General features: G+C 34.6%; 1 protein-coding gene across 2 annotated transcripts in view; it reads right to left on the bottom strand.

The window, feature by feature from the left end:
- Positions 1 to 276: 276 nt before the first annotated feature.
- mtnr1bb (melatonin receptor 1Bb) overlaps positions 277 to 21,459 on the bottom strand; it is a 29,040-nt gene continuing 7,857 nt past the window's right edge. For both annotated transcript variants that reach the window (XM_088639243.1, XM_088639242.1), the window contains one exon: positions 277 to 2,597. In XM_088639243.1, the coding sequence (XP_088495369.1) occupies positions 1,729 to 2,597 (869 nt within the window). In that variant the 3' untranslated portion in view covers positions 277 to 1,728. The remainder of the gene's footprint in view (positions 2,598 to 21,459) is intronic.

Below are 21,459 nucleotides of genomic sequence, written 5' to 3'. Positions count from 1 at the left end.
TTCTTAATATTAAAGGCCTCCAGAAACATTACTGTATCATTTTTTTTATTAATCTGGAATTAAACCAGTATGAAAAAACATTTTTATTGTTTCCTGTTTCTGAAAGCAAGAGAAAACTGTAGAAGCAATATTTAATGGCATTTTTCCTAGAAAATTGATATTAGAATTCCTGCTTGCACATCATGTCTTTTGAAGGCATGTTATCATATTATCCATCGTCGTAAAATCATGACATCTCATGACATGTCTAATACAAACCTTTTGCAGGTGAAAATCTTTATGTATTTGAAAAGCTTTTATTAATATTAAAAATAAACTTTATTATAACACATTTTGCATCAGAAGTTCTCTAACACATCTCTTTATAGTTAATTGCATTATTATCTATATATAACAACTAGTTTTAATTCTATAATTACACTCTAAATCATAAACCTTAAGCTAGTATAGAACAAGCTCCTTAGTATAGAAGCCTCATCTGTTTTACATGCATACATTCTACAAAAAGCAGACAGCATCATCTAAACTTTCTTTTTACTTCCCTGTCTCTTTATTTAGAATACCATGTGAAATACATCTTTTTCCTTGGAGCAGGTCATGCACATTTGTAATCAACTTGGATAACAATAGCCTGGGTGTTGCAAATCACTGCTTATTACACTCTACATACAGTAGAAAATACTGGCACTGAATGGTGTAAAACACATTCAGAAACCTTTACATATATTCAGAAGTACTTGGTAATGCTTTTTACAACCTCTATTAAACCATTTATAAATTTCATTTGCAATTATCCATCCATTTTCTAACCAATTCAGGGTTGCAGGGGAGCTACAGCCTATCCCAGCAAGCAACCTTAAAGCAACCTTCCAGTTGTTTTGAAATAATTTTTTTATGTATAAAGATACATGAACAAACTTAAAATGAAGCAATTAAACACTTGCAATATGAAGCTTTGCTGCAATTACTGAAAAGAGAACTGGGCACTTATGTTTTTGTTGCATTTTGTAAATCAGACTTTTGGATATGTGAGACAGATTGTGTTGAACTTAAGGCTAAAGGCTGACGACAATACAAAATTATTGTCATAATTTGAGCTTTAAATGTTTCATAAGAGGTGTAGTGTACTCTGTAATTAAAAATGCTATACTTCTGTATACTGGAAAAAGAACCCTAACTTATAATGAAGTTAAACAAAATGAGACAACCTAAACATATTTCAAATGAGTCACAAACAGGTCACAAAGCTATTGTTTTAACATCACAGTACAAGTAGAAGCACCTGAAGAAATTGTTTTTGTGGGGAACCAAGGAAAAGCTTGAATATGTTTTGAATACAGAATCCCCATTTACCAAACTTTTTAAAAGGGAAAAAAGATTAAGAACAAAAGAATAAGTAAGCTGTCACATACTTTAAAAAATATACATTCAAAAAGAAACATATTTGGTGCTTTCGATTTCCAATTAAAAAGCATATTGCTACAGCAGCAGAAAATATAGGCATCCTGAGGTGTATGTAAAGAAATTACCCATAAGCTATATTACACAATTTATGAATGGCACTAATGTTTCCTAACTTTAAATTAAGTCTTTACACAGTATCAATCACAGAAAAATGTCATTTTTTTTCTTACAACATCCTTTAATTCACATTATGTGTCACATTTTGTAAGTGTCCTTGGGTATACAACTGGCACTCCACAGTTTAGAGAGAAAAACTTATAATCATTACAAGCTTTCACCTTTCATTTGTTCATTGTTGTTTAAAGCTGGTGAAGGTTTGCTTTTCATTCCTTCAGTTCCACCTTTGGATGTCTCTTGAAAGAAGAGCCGTGGCATCCACAATGACATAATAATCCGTTTATATTCCTTCCTGAAATTCTGGTTGAGCAGTCCATAGATTATTGCGTTAAGGCAACTGTTAAAGTAGGCCATAAAGTAGCTCACAACAAAAAGCCATTCAGGTATTTTTGGGGCAATGGCTTCGGGGTTGATCGCTACAGCTAGTCCAATGAAGTTCAGGGGTGCCCAACAAATTGCAAAGAGGACAAATACCACAAACATGGTGAGAAAGTTCCTTAAGTCACTGGGTTTCAGTCTGGGCCGGACTTCACTCTTCACCTTCCTTCTGACTTGAATCACCAAGATCCATATTCTCAGGTAGCAGAATGTCACCACCATAATGGGGACAATGAAATGGATCACCACCACAGTTATCGTGTAAGAGGAGCTGACTGTCTGGGCAAAAGTGCAAGAGTAGATACGGGGGTCATACTGTAGTGACCCAACGAAAAAATTTGGCACGATTGCGACGACGGTCAGCAGCCATATCAGTAACACAAACAGCAGGGTGTTTCTGTAGCTGTAGAGTTTGTCGTAAGTGAAGCTATGGCAAATGTAGCAGTACCGGTTTATTGCTATTCCAGTGATGTTGAAGATAGACCCTATCACGCTCAAGCCCATGAAGAAACCACTCACTTTGCAGTGAGTATCCCCTAGGGACCATCCATCATGGAAAATGGCAAACAGCACAAGAGGATAAGGGTAAAATGCCACCACAAGGTCAGCGAAGGCCAGGCTCACCACAAACACATTACCTGTAGGAAAAGAAATAAAGCTCCATTAAAATTAAAAACAGATAAATTGCTTATAAAGCATAACCCAGTCCTACAAAACCTGCATGCTGTACGATAACAAAGTAATTTTATAATAAATCCTTTGAGGTTAAGAATCAGTACTGTGAGATTAGAAGGCAGTTTAAATGATTGGATTGCTAGCATTTAAATCAGCATGTCTTCACTGTACTGTAGATGTAAATGATCTGAATGTGGTATTTTTTAACTCTTTTAGCATTTAAAGTTCAGCTACTTTGATCAATTAATTTTTCTTCAACAGCCTTTATAGAAGAGTATGGATTGTTATACAGTACCTCTGATATTGACTACTATGACTGACAAACAGTAAACTAGATAAATGTCCTCGTACAAAGATTTTCTTTGTTCTGGGATCAGAACAGATCAAATTAGATGTGACCTGCAAAACTCCCCTTCCACTGTAGAGGTTTATTGAAAAGTCAGACTTCATGTTCCAGCTTTTGCTGTCTGCATTTATTCAATTCATTCTTCAATCTTCATTCAGAGATTCCACGTGGTGTAGTTTCCTCTTGTCAACACCATTTACAGTACGTGTGATGTGCCAGAAAGAATTTTGTTGCTATTTTTTCTTCATGTTCAGCTTCTTATAGTATATTAGACGAACAAATTCATTGAAGGCTTTAGTTTGTTTTCTAAAAGTCTGGTTCAGTAAAGGGTTTAACCATTTGAGATGTCTTTAATAATTGTCATTTTCTTTTATCTTGGCAACATCATAACATAAACATTAATCTTTGCTCAAAATGTATATGGTTGATTTTTTTTACTCAGCATAAGCACTGCTATAGTACATGAGAACAGACTTCTTTTAGTTTTTACTACCGTTTATCTTTAATCTACATTGTATAATCTACCAGTCTTCTTTCTTGTGAAATCAACATTTCAAATGATTTTATTTGATTCAGAGATATCTAAATATTATTGACTTGTTTTTAAAATTCATATTCTGGTTAAGAGGCCAGAAGCAATTTTTCAGAAACCAATCAGTCAGAATGTCTTGACCCTTCCCTGGAAGAAGCAGATTTCTGACAATAGATGGTTGGATGCAATAGTCAGAGTATGAAAGGTAATAATCTATGAAGTTTTTTTCTTCACAGCGCTGAGGTCAAATAATCAGAAGACTGTATTTAACTTAACCAACTGTTTAGAATTGTATGGAATTTCAATATTTCTCTCATAAAACCTTTTTTGTCCTGTAAACCCCCGGTGTCAGAGAAGATTGATAGCTCAATTAGGTCAGGTTAGTGCTTTAATTAGGTTCTGTGTGAAGGAGCTAGTGTTCTAATTATATGTCGCATCTCACGTATCCTTCATTCTTTTATACATTATATGTATTTGCATATAGATTGTGGACCACCAGTTCAAAGCTCTCCTTTTTCTGTAGATAAACAGAACCATCACTTGATATGGAATGTAATTTCATCACCCATGACATTGCTTAATTGGCCTTGTTTTTCATTAAACATCTGATATATAAGTGAAAATAATACCCTTAGGCAAATATACAGTATTGATTGCTCCATAGCTAGATGCCAGGAGTTCAATGTAGTGTATTGAACCATATTTTAATAATACTGCTAGTTAAAGTTTTAGATTCTTCCCCAGCATTCTCTATAACCATAGAGAAATAAACAATTATTTAACAGCTGTTTAAAATGCACTGCAAGCTATACTGCAACAACTCTCAATAACTGTGAAATGATCGTGATTCCCTAGTACTCCATGAAATAATGCTCAAAATATCAATCAAAATAAAGAACACGGAACTCTTCACACATGATTAAGGCCTCTTCCACAAGACCTCTACAAAGACTTAAGATAAAAATATCCAACTCTGAATTTTGGTGGCTCAAAACAAAGATAAAGTGGTGTACATTGTAGGGCTAAGGATTAGGGATTAATTTCAAAACAAATGTACATCCCCCATTTTATTAACTCAAATGCAAAGACTAAACTTACACACTTGGGTACTTGCACACTCAACTACAAGCACACAATGCATCTACGTCTCTTATTAAATGAACCATTACCATCAGTACTTTCCTGTTCCTGGGTTAGTTTTCGATTCCTTTCTTTTTCAATATGATAGCTACTGATCATGTCAAAAGATTTAAAAATGGCTTGTCAAACCAGGGTTAAAAAGTGAATAAAATAGAACAAATTAACATTATTGATGCAGAATATATACTGTAAAGCAGGATGTGCAAAAAAAGCAACAATGAAATGTAGAAAAAACTACACTACTGTCTTTTAAACACCATTGTTGAAGAGGAATAAAAGTAAGAACATATGAAATTAAGAACAAAACATTATTTAGTTTCAGCTAATAATTACCATTTTAAACTAGCAAACTTCTAATGTGACTTTTTAAAAGGATATCATTTTAGTTTTTTTTTAGATAATTTGAAAGGGAAGTTCTACTATCCTTCAATTTAAAAGCTACAAAAAAGCTAAAGTGCGTAACAGGGTTTCACATAAATTATAGAAAGCTTCCAAAAGTAAACTGCTTCCAAGCACTACAGTAAAAAAGCAACAACAACAACAACAAACATGCTCATTAACATCATAATCCAATACCATGCTGATGAATATGGTAATCTTTTGGGGCTCATACAGACATTAATGTAGAAGAATGTAATTGTGTTGATTTTTATACTACTGTACTCCATCACATAACATAAGGGACTCTCAGAAATTAATGTCTTGTTTCCATTGAACAGATTTTAATATTTCATAAAATCTCTTAGTCGTTTTATTGTCTGTAGTTCTTATCCTTCTTAATGGATGTGAAAGCAGATAGATTAGCAACACTAAGAACTTGATCCATCTGCTAGTTTATTGACAGCTTCGATCTGGTCTGATATCAGCAGCCAGGATTTTTCTGTGCCATATTTTTTTTCCAATTCTGTTTTAGGTTTATAGATTTAAATGGAATGTTACTGTCCGCAAGCTAGCCCTGTGTGTATTTCTCCCCTAAAACTGGGTCAAGCTCTGACTATATCTTGTGTTCCTTTTTCGCTCTTGTGAAATTGGCAGCAGCCAAATGAAAAAAATAAATGAATTAAGTTAATGCTTCTAAACCTTAGACAAATTATAGATGTCAGACATAATAGAACATTTTTCAAAAGCTACTAGATAATGGAATTGCTGATCTACCAAACAGCTGGCACCTACAGTATAGTGAAAAGACAATGTGGCAAATTTTGTTAATACATTAATATATTGTACTGTTTGATTACTTTATATTGTAACTGGTTACTTTGTAACCAAGTAGAATGTGAGTGAAAATCTATTTTATAAATCATGTGATGTTTCCTATATTATATATTATATTATCACAAGAAATTATCTTGTGTGCACAGTTTACAATGATTTGGCCGTGAGTGTCAATACACATTAGCTGCAAAGTCAGTGAAATCCATTTATAAAAGAAGTTCTTATAGGACAGACCGTAATGCGTGAATGTAAAAGTTAATAAACTGTATTTTTCTGGATCAAGATGCCACCCATCAATCAAATGCCTACGCAGGGGGCTCTCTATAAACATGGCTCTTATTTCACACATCACTACGTTTTTTTTTCAGCCTTCCACCTTCCTATTCTTCTGTTTCCCCGCATGCATGGCCAAAGGGGAGGAAGGTGTCCTCAAGAGCAGTTTGTTCCACCCTGCAGCTCTTCAGTTTTCATTCATTTTCATTTGCATTCATTTTATCATGCAACCTAACAGGGTGGCACATAGTGCTCCAATGGGCAAGGCCACAGGCTAGAACACCCTGTCAGCTTTATTTACCAGTGGAGATCTCCATTCGCACAGTCCACAGTTCATTCTAAGGCTACACACATACATTATATTATTTTACATTTTACAGACTGTTGCACTCCTCTCACATGCAACACAAATGCACACATGTGAGCTATCAAGCGTATTCACCGCCCATAGAATTTCTCAGATTTTGTTCTGTTATAATATGGAATCATCATGTATTTAATTGGGATATTTTTCAATTGATTGAAACATTAATTCTAAATATAAAACAGAAAAAACTGATGGCATAAGTATTCACCCCCTTTGCTACAACACACGTACTGTAAATTGGGTCAGGTACAACCAATTGTCTTTAGAAGTCACATAATTAGTTGAATGGAGTCAAATCTGTGCTATTAGGTTGTTTTACAGAGCTCAGGTTAAACACACCTATCTCTGGGAGCTCCTACAGTTGATTAACACAGTGCCCCATAAACTAATGAAGATAAAGGAATATTCAAAGCAAATCTGGGACAGGATGAGTGAAAAGCAGCAATCAGGGGAAGGGTATAAGAAGATTTCCAAGGCATTGAATACCACAAAAGCACAATGAAGTCCATTATGAAGAAATTGAAAAAATATGGCACAACTGTGAATCTGTGTAGAACAGAGCATCCTCAAACTCTGAGTATATGGGTAAGAAGGACACTAACCAGGGAAGCCACCAAGAGGCCTGTGACAGCTCTAAAGGCATTAAGCTCTTCCATAGCGGAAAAGGAAGAAACTGACAAACTAAGAAATGACAACAATTCCCAGGGACTTCACAAATCTGGACTCTGGAGAGGCAAAATGAAAGGCATTGTTGAAATAAATTCACATCAGATTTTGATTACAGTCTGCCAGGAGGCATGTGGGAGCCCTAACGGAAAAAAGATTCTATGGTCTGATGATAAAATTGACCTTTTTGGGCTCAATGCTAAGTTGTATGTTTGCAAAGCACATGTGAGAGATTTCACCAAGAAGAGTCATGGCTGTAATTTCTGCCAGAGGTACCTCTGCCAAATGTTAACTCAAGGAGGGTGAATACCTATTCAATCAGTTATTTTTTGTTTTATATGTATAATGAATTTCAGAGGTTCTGTAGAATTTGGGCAAAAATTCCTGATTAAATACATTGTGATTCCATATCGAAACACAATGCAATGTAAAATGTCCATGGTTTATAAGGTTGGTACATATAATAGTGGTATTATAGCTATACATTATTTGTCTTTATTTTACATATATACTGTAATTGTTAACTAAGTACCTAAAATCAGATCTTGCTGTTATTTACCATACTCCTTTATCATTGTTTGTAAATTCTGATAATTATTAATTCCATTGCTCTTGAACACCTTAGTGAAATAATCTAGAGTCAAACATTTACACTAAAATGAGCCTCTCAAAAATGCACAATTTCCATACACAGGAATAATAGGCTGACAGCCATCAGAGGTGTACTGTACGTGGGAACAGAGATACAGACTTTCTTGCACTTTTCCTGCATATAAAAACTTAGCAAAACATTAAACTTTTTTTCATTTTATGAATCCAATAATGATCTTCTGTCTGTCTTTGGTTTTAATTTATTTTAAACAGCCTGTGTGTCAAAAGATGGTACAAATCTCTTTGGTTACAGGAAAGTATAATACTGTATACAAATAGCATCCAAAATATATGCCCTCTTTCAAAATGGCAATTTTTGCAGGGTTATGTTGAAGCTGTCTATGGCAGATTAGGTTTTAAATCTTCCACTGTGAATACCATATACTTCAGATAAGGATTTGGAATTTCATTTTCTTAGATTAGGTACAGTATTTCATACAAACAGGATAAACTCTTAATTTCCATTTGAATACTGGAACACTTATTAATAATGGTTTAATCCAAACATTCACACCTTGGCCTCAACACAGGGAATTGACAAACAACGCCAAACCAGTTTGGTTTGAACTGTCTGCATGGGAATAGGATCAGTTGAAAGCAAATGTACAGTATTTTCTCAGAATATGAGAAGCTTGGAATTCCAAATGAGAATTAAATAATTAAGTTGCAGGAGCAAGTTTTTATCTTCTTCAAGGTTGGAACTTGATTAACTGTAAAAAACAAGCAGTTTAGAATCAGAAGGGAACACTGACTGAAAAAGAAGTAAATATAACCTAGATTAGCAAAGCTAACATGTAACAAACGTACTGTCAAGAGTCTCTTCCTTGTCATATTTTGTACAGGCTGTTCCTGCCTTCATTTGTTCTTATTTTCTTCTGTGTGTGAAATTAAGACGTAAGATCAATGCAAGCCTTTGCTGAATGATTCCAAAACTTCCAATTTCAAGCTGAAATACATTTTTCTATCACCATACTGAATTCCCGATAGGTGCCCATCCATCCATTGTTATGTTACGGAACATAGCAAGATAATGTGTACAGTACTTATGTTTTTATTTTGTAATACATTATTTTATGTCGCTATTTTAACTAAATCTGCATGTTTTGTGATTGGATTTGCTCATGAATAGTGAATTAAATGGAACCATGAACTTTGATAATAGAAAACAGATACAAAAATATACTGCTGCTGTATTTCATACAACCTTAAAATTATGAATTTGACAGGTTACCTCACAACATTCAAGTGTCAGTGACAGCACATGATCCATGAAAATATCTGGCATTCAGTAATATTTGATGTGAAACCAAGGTTAAACTATGCCCCAAGGGGAGAGATGCAGTATTCATTTGAGAGAAAATATATATTTCATGTGAATTGCATTTATGATGCATACAGACTGTATTTAAAGCTTTCAGCAGAACAGTATAGATAACTGTGTATCTATAGATACACAGTATAGATCACGTCTGTTGACAGCTGCATTGTCATGCTGGTGCCCAATCCTGTCAGATTTAGTAAAGTAATGTTGCTTAGCATGGTCAGTACTGTTTTGGAAGACATACGATATACAGTACAGTAGTATAAGGAAAACCATGGTACAGTACTTTTGAAAATGTTCTTGGTATAGCAGTAGTTGTCACTCTTAACTGAAACGCAGCATAATTTCCGACATATTTCCCCCCTTTGAAGCATTTTAAACCTTTTATTTGAATTTTTGACTGAATTTGAGGTTCAGTGTCACAGTCTTACGAATATTGTTCTGCTTTTCATTTAAGCAATAGTCGAGTGTTAGTTTTGTGAAAAATTCAGCCATATTTTTTTTTTCTTTGTCAGCTTGTGAAGATTTCCAGGTTTGTTTTCCAATCAGTTTGCAGGTGATTGTCTCCTTCAGTGGAGTGTGCTTCTCACGTACAGTAAATCAACACTAGAGCACTGTCCAAGGTCCTGAAAAGTCTTCTACAAAATGTGTCTTGTTAAAATTCACAAACATTCTGAATAAAATGTCTAAACTGAATCCTACTGTATGTTTATCCTTAAACTCTGCATCTACACTAACCAGTAATACCTTAATTCTTTAGTTGGGTCAAAGGTCAGCAGATATTTACACCACTAATGTGATTTTAAAGTGTGTTCTTGTTCATTTTCATTTCCTCTTTCATTGCACCTCTGTTGCCTGTACTATCAGTTCTAACTCTAACCCAAAACCTGTGAAAGGCCTAAGAGAGTATTTTTTGTAACATCTTGTCATTAAAGTTTTAAAAACCAGATATTGATGTATTTAAACTCAGACAGGAGCAGTCCTACATAGTTTTGCTTATTTATTTAATAAATTACACAAGGCTTATCTCAGATGTTAGATTAATATTTTCTGCTTGCATTCTTGAAATACTTAATGTGTTGTTTAATCAACCTTTTCAACATAGGGACATGTTTTTTCTGGCATATGTCTCATTATACCATTCAATCATACCACAGGAGACAGAAGGTTTGATTGAAAGCCTTTGGGATTTTTCTTTAAAAAGAATCTGAAGCTTTGCAACCAAAAAGTATGCTATTGCTACTGTATAGACCAAGGGAAATGACTGCTTACCTCAATCCATCTCTGACTGATTGTCACATGCCACATTTATTCTTGGGTTTCTCGGGTTGTATTAAAAGAAGAATAAAATAGAATTCTTGTGAAAGAACAACAGGACTGACAGGAAGCAGGAAAATAGTTTTAACTCGGCTGGTAATGGAGATGGCAGGTGTGCGTGCATAAAAATGAGTTTAAAAGGTATTGCTTAACCAAAGGTATGTATGTTTGGTAAAAACAAACAAAACATGTTTAGCAGCAATTATGTACTATATATGTCCATATCATCTTTTAAAATAAAGCTCAAGAAGTAGTGTGAACAGTAAATTTGCACTACTTCTAAATTTCACTACTAGAAAGCAGACAAAAAAGGTATTGACAAGATTTAATATCTGTGAATATGCAATTTGACTCAATAAAAACCTGTGATATACAGCTTGCTCTAATCATATGAAAAATATGTACGTTTTATCCAATTAAATCAATTTGCATAACAGTCTAAATCATATTGATAACCAAGACATAATTACCAATATACATGGATGTCTGTAAAACAATGCTCAGAGTAATGACACTTTCAGGAAGCACTGAAAATCGATGGTATAATTCTATAATAGAAAACATAATTTCCCACATTTGCCTGCTTGCCACTTTTAATATCTGCTGAACATCATAACTGAAACAGGTGGTTACTTGTTTTTGTGTCCCTTATACACGCCTGCAGTGCTATTTTTAGTTTCTTTAAAAAACAATGTTGACTGAAATGGTGACTGAAGTAATTCTGAATCATAAATACAAATTTTCCTTTTTTTTCATTTAGAAGATGAATTTATAAAATAAAAATAAAATAAAAAAACTATAATCTGTAATGGAAAGAAGCAAGAACACATTACGTGAAGTTAATTAGCTCAGTCGCCAGTCAAACCATGTGCCTTTGTGCTCAGTTTCCTAAGATATCCCTGTGACTCACTGTCACCACATACTGGCTAATCATCTTACAGCACCTCCCCATTAAATTAACAGAGTATGTCTGATTTTTTATCCTCATTTAAAACTAAGTAAAAAGTGTTCTTATGGTAAAATTATATTTTCTTTCAATTCCAGCTGCGTATATACAGTATATTCACAAAGGTCTCTGCACTGACCAGTTTTCACATGTATCTTACTACATACCTGTAATTGAATGAAAATAGGGTTTGAGAAGAAAAAACAGCGCAACACACAATCCTGTTTATGTGGGCAGACATTACACTACATTGTTTCACAATGTCTTGCGAATTCTTTAATATTATCAAAAGCTGGAAATGTGCCTGTTTGTATATTTTTTGAGCTGCTATTACTGGTATATTGTACTGTTTAATGGTTTGTTATTTGCTTGTCTGCTGCAGTAGATTTTAAACAAGCCATTTGGGTTGAATCCTAATTGCCTATACAAACATCAGACCCCCACTGCTTTATTTACTAAGGTTTAATGGGAGAGCGGGCTGACATAATTTTTTACAGTGTTGATGCTTCCATCCTCCCTCTGCTGCTCTTCCGTTATTTACATTTTAGCTTTCATTTGGGAATCTCTGAGCAGGAAGAAGGTTGTTTACTGTTTGTTGATCTCACTGTGCAGTCAGCCAGTTATATTTTTTTTCTTATTTAAACGCTGTACTTGGCTTTCTTCAGCGAAGTGTGACACATACCTGTAGCTGGTGGGAGTGTTACAAAAACACTTTTACAAGCCTCAAAAAATCTTTTACAAGCCTCAAATATGCATTTTGGTTTGGAACTTTCAATGAGGTGGATTCATTTTTTGAGTAATGGATGGATTCATTTATTTTAAGCTGAATTTATTAATTTCTATTGTACATATCTATGTGCTAAAAATGAGGAGATGTAAGTGTAAGGAGGGAAAGTCAGGCAAGACTGTATTCTATAAACATAGAACAGATCCACTGAAACGTGCTCAGGATGTTGCTGTACCTTTCTGCAAGATACATTCTTAAATACAGTGGAAGAGAAAGCACCAATGTTTCTCACGTGACAGAAATCTAGTTTCTTACTTCTATTGTAAAAACATTACACTGACGTCATTTTTAAAATACATTACTTCAGATTTGAAATATACATACTGTAATATGTCCTTGCTATGCTAGAGATTGACAAAGTGACCTAATTCAACCATTTACCTGACACACAAAAGGCTACTTTCAAAATATCATTCTTTGCCACTGTCAGCATTAATACCAGTTGCTGTTGTGTTCAATACATAACAAATAATAAATGCTATCAAGTTTGTAGAGGGTTACTGCTGCTAGATTTAATCTTGATATTAATGCCGATCAGTAACAAATGTCTTTTAAGCTCTCAAAAAATAATAATATGTGGTAAAGTGCTGGTTAAATCACAAAAAAATAAAATACTTGTTTACAAATAAGAACAAAAAAGGTGAATATGATGCCGCTATCAGTGAGGCCAAACTATTAAGCATACATTGGAAACCACAGTTGACCTGAGGTCAAACTGAGTTTTCAGTTTGAGTGGAATACAGTGTAAGTCTTTCAATACTGTCAGAAAGCATCAGGGGATGAGTGCCAATTTCCCAGAAGAGGGATGCTGAAACATAGAAGAGGGCAGAGAGGAGGTAAAGAGACTACAGAATATTTTCCAGCACTGTTTCCAGTTAAACTCAAAGTTTTTTTGGGGGGGTTTAAGCCCTTTTCTTCTTAACAAATAGAGTATGTACTGTATGTGGCATATCAGAAATCAGATCAAACACACTTGTTATGTTAGCATCATTCTCATTATTAGATATTTATGATCTACATGGAAATTTGGGGGGAATGGAGAGGTAAACTCTAAGAAACCTAAGACATCTAAGAAATGAGCTTGACTGTTGCATGACAGCAGATTGCCCTCCTAACACACAGACACTAGCAAAGCTCCACACAATTCTGCACTTTTGCATATTATAATCTGCTTTGTTAAGGTATCAAAATTAAACCTCACAAGGTATGCCAACAGGAATAGAAGACTGTTTGAAAATCTACAAACCGAAACATGACTGGGAAATGACTGTATGCAGTAATTCATAATTAAGTAGTGACTTAATGAATTCAAGGTGAGATGTTTAGGTTTTCTAAGACTTTATTTACTGTACATTATTATTGGAAATATCAGGTAAGATCATTTACAGTACTGTATGTAGTAAACAGAATGCCATTTCTATGTACAGTACTACAGTACATGGGTGTCAACTCTGGTATAAAGTAAATAGAGGTGTTGAAAAACTGTGCTATGGTCAGCAATGACATCATAATTCCTTAGGTATGCAAGTACAATGTGAATTCCATTGTAATCCCAAAGGCAAATAGTCTGCTGTTGCTGATTTACTGGGGGAAACTATTCTGGACCATATTCACTTGCACATTTCCATCAGCAAGAGTTGCGACTTCATTTAAGAAGTGAAGATGTGCAAACCTTGCTTTCACAAATGCTGTCTAGTGAGGAGTGGTATTTCAATATATTTACATTAGCTTACTGTAATCTATCTGGAATTGCATGACCACCCATGATGCTGACAACATAAATACATTAATGTCATTGATACCCTGTAGTGTCATAAGGATACCATAAACAGTACTATTTTATGGCAGATTACAGTTGAACAAAGCAAAAATTATCCACTGTCTGAAGCCTTTTTTCTTTCACAAAAAGAAAACTTTTTTTGCCCAAGAAAACTTTGGGATGATGTTCTTGCCAGGCTTTCTGAATGATTAGAAAAAGCTTCTTATAGAAATCCAGCCTTAGTTAAGTTAATTTAAAGTTATTCTTAGTTGTACTTTGGCTGTGAATTTCTTCCTAAGTTTCTCCCTGCAGTTGTCTTTCCTTATTTTAGATTAATTGATCTCCCCATTTCTTGTCAATTCATTTCCTATGAATTTCTTGCCAAGTCTGTAATTAAATGGTTTTCATGATTTATAGGAGGAGTTTTTAGAAGGATGAGGATGCCAAAGCAAGATAATTCATACTATCTGCTCTTTGGGAAATTAATAATAAATAAAATTTTTGAAATCACAGACATGGTATCAGGCTCTTATCAGAATGTAGGTTATCATTCTAAAGCATGGGATTGATGTATTATGCTATTAGTAAAGCACAAAATAAAATCATTTTGGGTGTTTTATAAGGGATTTAGTCATATTATGATCACTTCATCATGGAAATCTGTTGTATCCTAACAGCTGTAATCTTGATAGATTACAGCTCAGTGTGTGAATCGATTCCTGTCTTTAGAAATGATCTCGCTTGGTCTGTGTAGAGGGAAAACTGAAAAGAAATGTTAAATATACTGAGAGGCATACCAAAAGCATTATTTGTATTTGAAATGCCTCTCCTTTCTATATAATAAACATATCCCTTTAAACCTAATAGCTGTACCACTTACTGTAATATCAACTGTATATAAACACATACAAAGTTCATCTTATTAGTGCAGTCCCAATTATTGTACATGATGTATTCATTTAATGTATTGTACATGTTAATCATTTTTTATGTGTATATATCATACATTGTCTTACGGTTATTGGTATTGAAGCTTATTCTAATTATTTATATTTTTATGTTTAAGGCAATACTGTACTGTATATTAAAAATGAGAACACAAACATTTACATAAATGTCTGTTCAAACAGTTCTACAAAACTGTTCTTAGCATTCATAACACATCTGAGTTTTGATAGTTTGTAAGAAAAAAATAAAATTTCTAAATTACTTGTTAGCAATGAACTGTTGACGTGTGCAGACTAATGCAATGAAATGTATTGCTCCAAATCTAGGAGGAGTGATTAAGATAATATAAAGAAAACATTCCGCTTGTGTTTTATTTCATATCATTATTAGAATGTGAAACAAGGATTCAGGCACATTTTTTGTTAAAGACAATATGTTTATTTCCCCCAAGTGCCGTTACATTAATGTTTCAGTTGTGTTCGAATATTAAGGTCCTACACTAACTCATTACCTGACATTACATTAATATATCGTAGTAGAGCTTAGAACTTAACGTTGCAAATTTCATATGTTAAAAAACAATTTATTACTATTTTAATAATAAAGAAGGTGTTCTTAGCAATAATTCTCCCTCAGAAAGTCGTGAAAAAGTACCTGTGGTTATATAGACACACCCCCTCTTAGAAAAGGTATTTGAAGTGTTATAGAATATTAATTGGATCCATTATTATACACTGGACACATTTATTTCTGTATGGAAAAATTGTAAAACTCATCCACTTGGACTGGGATCAACAGTCACTGGTTCAGTCTTTGAAAAACTTGTGCGGAGTGCTACAATGTTAAAAGTTCATATTTTTCACTAATGCTACAGGTATTTATTAATATTACCAAATGTCCATCATTGTCCTTGAGTTACATAAACTAATGGAATGATTCATAATGTTAAGCAGGTCTGCTAAATAGCAAGCCTTGAATTTTCTCATAAGTGGAATTAGACCCTTGAGATGTAACACATTGTTTTCTAAAGGGCTCTAGAGATATGTAAACCACACAATTGTATGCTGATTTTTTTAAAAGGGCTTTCTCATTACTGCTTAAAGTATAATGTGTCATCAGGCTTTTTTCATGTGTGAAATTCTGAAATGTTTTAATACCACATCAGTGCACTGCAGAAAGAAAAACCTGTAGAGTGTATTGAAAATGTCTTCTGGACAGATTCACACTGAATTTGTTGGAAGCCAAAACAACACAGCAACACATCAAAACAGTAGGTTCAAGGTTAAAATGTTCTTTTTGATCATTTTAACCGGGAAAGTTTTTGGAGCTTTGCTTTTTTATATTCACTTACAGTAGTCGAGTCTAAAACCTATGGCCAATTCTTTCTTTGTGCTGTTTGTGCAACAGCATTTGTTAAGTTGTATGGGCACTAATTGTAGAACCAAGTCAGTTTTTGTTTTTTCTCAGTGGTAAGCTCATTTCCTTTTATTCTGACATTGCTTACAGAAATACATATCAACTTTCTGAGCCCAGTAAATCAAGCCATTATTAAAAAACATTTTTCAATTAAATCTGTCACTACAATGAATTGATACAGTAATAATACTTGCTAGACAGCTAGCTTGTGACACTCTCCTTCAGCATTCAGCCTCTCTCATTTATTTAATTTGTGATTCTTTTTATAAAAATCTCATTGTATGCTCTACTTATTTTCCATGCAAACAATTTTAGAATTATCTAACAACTTATATTTCTCTCTGTTTAATGTATACTGTCTGCAAAGATTTCCCATAAGTCTTGTGTGAAGGAAAGTGTGAAAGAAAAGTTCAGCTGTTTCCTTCCTAAATAACTAAACTCTCAGCATGACCCAAGACTTTTTATTAGGAAAAAGCAAAGATTAATTGGACACCATTAAACCAACACAAAAAATGCAACACTTTAATATCCATAAAGGGCTGGCGATGAGTTCTTTTTTGTATTAAAAAGTAATAAGTTCCCAAAGCTTTTCATGGATATCTAATTTTCAACTTCAATGAACATCCTCAAACATCCAAGGGACCATACTATTTGATCTGGCTATTTGAATGGAAAAACAGGATTATGTGCTGTCCTTACATAAATCAAGAAATATCTGCCTTTACCCCACAAAACAAAACGTATCAAAACGCATTTGAACAAGATCCCATCCTGTAAGCGCAGGGTATAAGACGGGATGGAAAAATACTGTACATGATTGCTCCCCTGCAGTAAGGACACCATCCCAGGACAATGGAGAAAGGGAAAATTTAGACTGCCCAGTAAAAACTAGCTTGCATATCTTTGGGAGATGGAAATAGCACCAAGCAAAAATCCACTTTATCCTAAGACTGGAATCTAAATCAGGACCCTAGATTTACAGGGCCTTAGAAGCCATGCAACCCATGTTAAGACAAGCAAAGCTGACAATTAATTAGAAAGCACCTGACTCAGCACCCCTCTCATATCTCAAATGTAAGAACATGCCTTGTCTATACAGTATGTCTCTATACCTGTCACGTCCTGCACACCTAGAGGGAGCTCTAATTCTGTCCTGTTCCTAGTTCCCTGTGATAATTCATGTCTTTATGGTGTGTCTTGTTGTGGAGCCTATTTACTTCCTGGTTCTGCTCTGCTCCTGGCTCAGCATTGAGGGTACGGATGTCCTGAGACCCGCCTAGCACCAGGTTGCTCTTGTCTGTGGCCTGAGGACATAGGTTCCTTTCGGACATCGTCTGACCCCCTGATCCTGGGCTAACCCCCGTGTTGCCCTCTTTTACCGCCACGCAGAGGGCCTTTATTGCTCTCCTGGCCATTCCACAGCTTGCCTTTCCGACATCCGTGACAATACCTGTCTAAAAAGCATTACTTTTCCTTCAGGAACATGTTCGTCCACCTCAAGCTGTACAGGCAGATGAGTCATTTACTTTTGCGTTCATCTCACAAGGTTGCAAAATTCCCAGTATTTAAAGAACGGAGCCTCTGCTGTAAAAATGCTATAGTATTTTATGCTTGAGAAGTGCTATATTCAAGAAAATACTGTACATTGGCAGCTGATCTTGATTTTCTGCTTAGGTACTCTGCCTCATTTCAACACTTATCACACATCAAAGGCTTCCTCTTCACTCTTTGGAGACAGTTATGCAAGCCTTTAGCTGAAATTACCACAATGCATTTATAATAGATATAAAAGGAAATTATTCCAGCTCCTTTTAATGTTCAGTTCCAGTGGTACAAACAGTGAAGCACGTGGCACAATTCTTTTTAAATCCATTAATATGCTAAGGCTCCTTCTTCAAAATGTTTTAATAAAACACTTGCCCAAAGCACAAACAATGAGGATTTTTTTCATTATTTATTTAGTTGAAATTTCATTATTTCATTAGCAACAATTTCATTATTTACAGTAGGCCTTGTTTTCAATTTGCAGCCAAATTTGTTGGAAATCTGTAGTAAAATTTTGAGAGATACTTGCTCATAACTGTACATACTGTATACAGTACATACTGTACACTGTACAGTATATATACTTTACTATAGTATGCTATATATGCACATATATATATATACATATACTGTATATATGTAGAATCAGATATACCAATATACAAAATACATATATTTTATACTGTACAGCAGTATAGCCACAAGTTTGCTTTTGAATGATAACCAAAAACACACAGATGGTAATGCCAATTATTTATGATCTGTGACACAGTCACAGAACAGAATAAACCTGATCTATACTTTCATCAAAAGTCTTAATTTTATCATTTCCTTTTGCCTACTAAAACTTATTTTTCACTGAATTACTGAATTGGTATTTTGGGGGTAATTTATATACCAAAAGTACTGCAGTAATCTTCTTTTGGGAGGGGGAGGGGAGTGAATGCTGCAATCCTCCAAAGGGTTAGGGATAGGGATTAATTTTGCATTAAAAAGTAAAAAAAAAGAAAGGAGAAAAACACAGCATCTTGGCTGCGAAGCCTTCAGTGAGTGTATGGGAAAGAGGAGGAATGTAAAGAGGGGTGGGTGAGGATTAAAATAAAGAGAATATAAGAGTGGGCAAGGGAAAGTGAAATGGGGCTAAAGAGACCAAAGTCTAGGAGACAACTTCCAGGGGAAGTGAAGAAAGCAGAAATCTGAAGCATGGAGAGATTTAGAACACATTTATTCAATTACTGAAAGTTGGCACACAAAGTGCTACAAGGAGGATCTCCTTGTTCCAGAATAAAACTTGGTGTCTGCTACTACAGTATCTGATCTCCAATCTTTATAAGAACCAGTGAATCATAATTTCTGGGGACCTGGAACAACTGAACTGTAATCAAATAAACAATTGATCTGTTAAATTAAGTAGATGGTTTGGAACTAAAATCAGAATACTCTTTAGTCCTCAAGGACCAGAATTCCCTTAACTGCAGTAATTAGTTGTTTATTTACACAATATCTAGCAGCTGTTCCTACTTTTAAAAAAAACAGATGATTTATGGTGGACTATAAGACTAACAACTAAGGCTCTCCAGGACCAGGGCCTCATTTATGATGACAATAAAAAGGACTACTATACAAGGATCAAACAACATTTTAGGCACTTTCTGTAATTCCCAGAAGTTTAATTTCAAACAATTTTAAGATTTTGATAACTCCACCATACAGTACATCTACTGTAGATGTGTTTTACAGAAAGTGTACCCACTTCAACCAATGGGGTTCTACAGTAGTTCTGAGGTTCTAGTTTTTGATTTAGTCAGTTATGAAATAGCAATGAAACTGCCAGCAATTTGCAGGCTATGATCGCCAATACTTCGTCATTCCCCTGTTCACCTTGGGGATCTAAGTCTGTAACTCACAAGAACTTTTACATTTTTTCTACATGATGAAATGGACTGTTGATCAATTTATTTGACTTTTTATCTTGGAGGTCACTTAGCACACACTTTTGCTTTTTTACCAGTATTTTAGAGACACAGAAGCTCTAAATACATTGGTCCTGATTAGATCAAAGCTTTGGCCCACTTGAGCCTCCTTTACCCAAAGGCAGATTGAATTCTGTGATCACAGGTTGAAGTCTGCATCATATCACAAGCCAGGATGCTCCGAATGGCTGGCACGATTGGCTGAGAACTGCCAGTCAAGGTAGATTGGGATAAGTCAGATAGGGCAGTGGCACAGTGAGCCCTGCAGTCTCTGAGTGCTTGAGGCATGAATTGCTGTTGGTAGCAGTTGAGAGATGTGTCATGCCTTATGTAAAGACATCAGAGGAGATCTATCACCATGTGACCTAAATACTTTTTATATGGCTGAGGAAGACAAATAAGGTTAACAATTTTGCACCTAAAACAACTAATTGTTAGAGCGATCATGCTTTCTAGCCTTAAGTTTTATTTAGTTTTTGTTTAATAAACTTACTTCATGAATATGGTCATGCAGATTTTCAATAGCAGACATTTGTTGTTCAGTTGTCTCTGAAGTGTCTGACTATGCTATTGCATACTTTTGAAGCTGATCATGTCTGGACTCTTTCAGATAACTAAATGTCAAAGGAATTCCTGAAATCATGTTACATTAGTGAAGGGCACAGCAGAGAGGAAACATAATCACTGAGTCCACAAACAAATGAAGATTCAGAGAACAGTACTATACACCCAAATAACACTAATTTTAGACTTGGAGGCAGTAATATTAACACTTGCTAATGGTGCACTTGGAAATCCCGTTATGCTGTCAAGAAATGAATTCCGTTATCTGCAGCTTGAAGCTGAGACTTAGATGACACGCAAAGGATTTTTTGATGAGAGGGAAAATATACAGTATTCATTTCTCCATCTACTTCTCATCAGGCAGAACCTGCAAGCTGTTTTAACAGACCAAAATGCAGAAAATCGTATGATTTGACTGATTGAAGTGCTACAGTAAATCATTCTTACTATAACATTTTAGCACTATTCTGCAAGTTCTTTCAGAATATTCTTCAGCAAAGATTGTTGCTCGCACAAGCAGGATTGTATCTCTGTTAATTAAAAATGAAATAAGACGGACAAAAAGTTTTGAAAAAAACATGAAAAACCTTTAAAACACATCAGAATATCAAGATACCATTCCTAAAATGGTGAAAATAATCTACTTAGCACTGATAACAAGGCACAAAGGCTATGAAAGGCAACCACAATAATTACAGCACTGCATCACATAAAATTTGACAATTAATTGAAATTATTGAAATTATTTAAACATATTTATGATATACACTTTGTTTAAGCGATGGATGATACTGCAACAGAACATTCTCATATACTAGAGCTATACTTTACAACACACCAGACAGTATACCAACCAGAAAAACTGAAGATAACCTATTCAAGCATTTTTGAAAACACGCAGTAATGCCCTCAGTCTCTTATCTTTCTGAGACGAAAGGGAAGAGGTTGGCCAATATTATCTTATCAAAGTGTCCATTAAATTGTGTACATGAACAGCATTTATTGAGCTTGAATAGCATAATAAAGCAGAATGCTGGCATTTAGTGCCAAACCTAGTGG

Source organism: Lepisosteus platostomus, chromosome 7 (assembly GCF_059453375.1).
Source record: "Lepisosteus platostomus isolate fLepPlt1 chromosome 7, fLepPlt1.hap1, whole genome shotgun sequence".
Taxonomy (NCBI): domain Eukaryota; kingdom Metazoa; phylum Chordata; class Actinopteri; order Semionotiformes; family Lepisosteidae; genus Lepisosteus; species Lepisosteus platostomus.
This window is presented reverse-complemented; position numbering and strand designations above follow the sequence as displayed.